The sequence below is a fragment of the Sphaeroforma arctica genome (genome assembly GCF_001186125.1).
Source record: "Sphaeroforma arctica JP610 unplaced genomic scaffold supercont1.74, whole genome shotgun sequence".
Taxonomy (NCBI): Eukaryota; class Ichthyosporea; order Ichthyophonida; genus Sphaeroforma; species Sphaeroforma arctica.
Genome location: NW_014040484.1, coordinates 49,586 through 52,806, shown reverse-complemented (window position 1 = coordinate 52,806; position 3,221 = coordinate 49,586). Strand labels below are relative to the sequence as shown.

At 43.5% G+C, this 3,221-nt stretch overlaps 1 protein-coding gene across 2 annotated transcripts in view; it reads left to right on the top strand.

Moving 5' to 3' along the window:
• Window positions 1–3,212, top strand: part of SARC_01779 — a 5,519-nt gene extending 2,307 nt beyond the window's left edge. Inside the window, exons 3-5 of one of the 2 annotated variants that reach the window (XM_014304482.1) lie at window positions 396–491; window positions 1,665–1,854; window positions 2,172–3,212. In XM_014304482.1, the coding sequence (XP_014159957.1) occupies window positions 396–491; window positions 1,665–1,854; window positions 2,172–2,260 (375 nt within the window). In that variant the 3' untranslated portion in view covers window positions 2,261–3,212. The remainder of the gene's footprint in view (window positions 1–395; window positions 492–1,664; window positions 1,855–2,171) is intronic. The other variant, XM_014304481.1, reaches the window with a different exon arrangement.
• The last annotated feature ends 9 nt before the right edge of the window (window positions 3,213–3,221 follow it).

Sequence of the window (3,221 nt, the reverse complement as noted above, 5' to 3'; positions counted from 1 at the left end):
TTAGATGGATTGATAGATAGGTAGATAGATAGAAAGATAGATAGATATATAGATAGATATATAGATAGATAGATAGATAGTTAGATAGATACGCAATTCATATGCAGCATATATGCTCTTTATATGTAATATATATAATGAACACTTTCGTAGGCAAAATCCGGTGAGATGTTGCAAGTCTTCGAATGCCACAACGTTAGAGTAAAACTAGAAACGACCTAATCACGTTGAATAGTATCTCAAGTAGTTGTTAACTAGAGTTATCGAACACCCCTATCTGTGTATCGACTCTTGTGTGATTCTTCCGCTTGTGCTAAATATAGACATTCTTCAATATCACACTGCTGTCCTCTCCCTCCCGTATTCTAAAAATAGCACTCCCGCCTTTCTCGCAGGTTCTGGGTACCCCTACTAGGGAAGAGATTCAGGCAATGAACCCAACATATTCAGAGTTCAAGTTCCCACACATCAAGGCCCACCCCTGGGCGAAAGTGAGTGCTATGCGTGTCTAGTGGTGTTCTGTGTTGTGTTGTTACGTGCTACTCGAAAGTATAGTATCCCATATCCTTTACCGTATGCCCAGGATGGTGTGTGTGTGTGTGTGTTACATTCTCTTGCCACACTTTACGCGTGTCCGCGGCCGCCCCGACCGGTTGTCTGCCGAGACTAAGCAGTCAATCGCATGTCTCGTGCAATGGGGAGAGCAGCATGCAGCAGGCTTAGGGTACCAATGCACCCAGAATGCCGTGTGGCTGCGTGTGTGTGGTGTTATAGGTCGAAGTACTAGTGGTGCCCATACGCGTGATGCAACGTTGGCCTGCGTGGACCATAGTACGGGTGGACGTTGGAGTGCCGTCCACTGGCAGTGTAGCGTAGTTATTGCCCTTGTATATATCTGTTTCGTGACTGTGTGCGGTGATGTATGATAGGACTAGTCGTACCATGGCTTGCTAGTGGTATTGTCTACCAATTGGATGTTCTATATGTTTCGAGTATAGTACATTGCCCGATTGATTTCTCCACCGGTCAAGGATGTTCATTGGGAAAAGTACGTATCAACGTGAAATGCAGTTGCTGACAGCCGCAAAGCCACGTCTTCATTCCATGGTCAATGTTCAGTACAATTTTATTATTAGCCAATGAGTTGTATCTGATGGCAGATACCTGTTGCACTTATGCAGGCTAACTATCTGTCCTGTATTCTGTGTTAGGACTATCTTTGTTGTTTCTGTTTGTCAGAACGTCTAATGTAAGATATACTGAAGTGGATATTTAGGACTATCATATGTATGCCTCGTCCACCCCATTTCGTACCATCTTTCATCTTTCAGTCGCCTTATACGCTAACGAAATTCATAACACTGGCTTTAGTGCCATACTATCATACATGTATCCTGTTCACCCTATGGTATATATACAGACATACACACATCCATCCATACACACATCCATACATACATACATACATACATACGTACATACGTATATAAACATCAATCCTACACCTTTGAGTCGCCTCAGATGCCAACCAAAAATATTCTGAGGGTGGGCTGGTACAACATATATAAATATTCTGAGGGTGGGCTGGTACAACATATATACATATACCCCACCCACCCCCATTGCAACCCCTCGTAACGCTCCCACTTTCATTTGTTTGGTAGGTATTCCATCAAATGACGCCGGAAACAGCGCTCGATCTCGCCGCCAAGACGCTCACATACCCCCCCGCACAACGCCTCAAAGCAATTGAGGTGTGCCCGCATCCGTTCTTTGATGAACTCAGAGACCCCAACACCACACTCCCCGATGGCCGCCCCTTGCCCCCAGGGCTGTTCGAGTTTATCCCTGAAGGTAGGTAGAACGTGCGTAATCTAACTTAAGAAGTCTCGTACCTGAAGACATTGATGTGTATGTTGATTTATGTAGCATGTGCGCAGGATTAGCTTGCTTGGTATTTCGCATTTGAGTTGAAAGTGTTGTACGTATGTGATTGTGAGCCCTATTTGTCTGGCTTCTCGGAAGATCTATGTTATGCTTGGTTAAAGTATTAGCGCCAGGTCTTCAAACCAAGTTTACACTGTCTATATTACTGGGTTTGCCTTCATTCAATTTCTTGCAATTTGTAAATAGGCTCATGTTTTTCGTTAATTTTTTATCTGATCTTGCAGAGTTGAAGGATCTATCACCAGAGCAGCAGGAGAAGCTCATCCCATCACACGCCCGGAAGGGAAGTACTCATAGTGATTTAGTCCAATGAGTTCCCAGAAGTAGCCCAATCTTTCATGCCCCATGCTTCAACACAGAGCGTATATAGATATAAATATATAGTTGTATATAGCGTGTGATCTATATAGATCTAAATACAAATATATATTCATATATACAATCATAGATACGTATATATACATATATATATATATATATATATATAATAATAAATATACATAGTGTGACAGGGATGGGGACGTTGTTACAGTGGTACATGGCGAGACGCTCTCTTGTCAGGGCCGTGTGTGTACGGGAAGGGGTAGTAAGGGGTCTGGGTGGCAGGAGACGGAAGTGCAAGGTGAGCAGGCACACTCTAGATATTATATATATATATAAACACTTTATATATGTATATACGTAATAGAAGAGAGATAGTTTGGATGATAGGTTGCCAATGAAGGAGAGTATATGGGTCTTACAGCGGCTGTTCAGTAATTTCTATTGTATCAGCGGGAGCTTTCTGGAAGCTGCCGTCATGGGGTCGGTCACTGCTCCGTGTTTTAATATGGTGAAGCGTTGGGCGCGAGTGAATTGCTGGAGAGCATTCCGGTGCGAAAGCTTGAATCTGAGGAGATGTGTGTATACAGAGATGTACATAACCAGTATCTGTGTGTCAGGTTAGGGGGCGTACACGTACGACTTTTAAAGGACCGTCGTTCATCTGCACCGAGGGTGCTAAACCTATCATTTGGTATACTCGAGTCCACTTAACGACGGCCAGAACTACGTGGCACAGGTTTCCTGGCTGTAGTATGTGCAAATGCGAAAGCAAGTACACTCAGGCGTGTGGGCTTGGTTAGTGTGTGCAGACTCAGGTCAATGGAAGTGGGCACGCCGATAGATACGGCACCATATATGGGACGGGCAACTCACATATGTATAGTATGTGTATATATGTACATTAATATACTCGTGTATATGGTAAATGTACTAGTACGCTCTACATATAT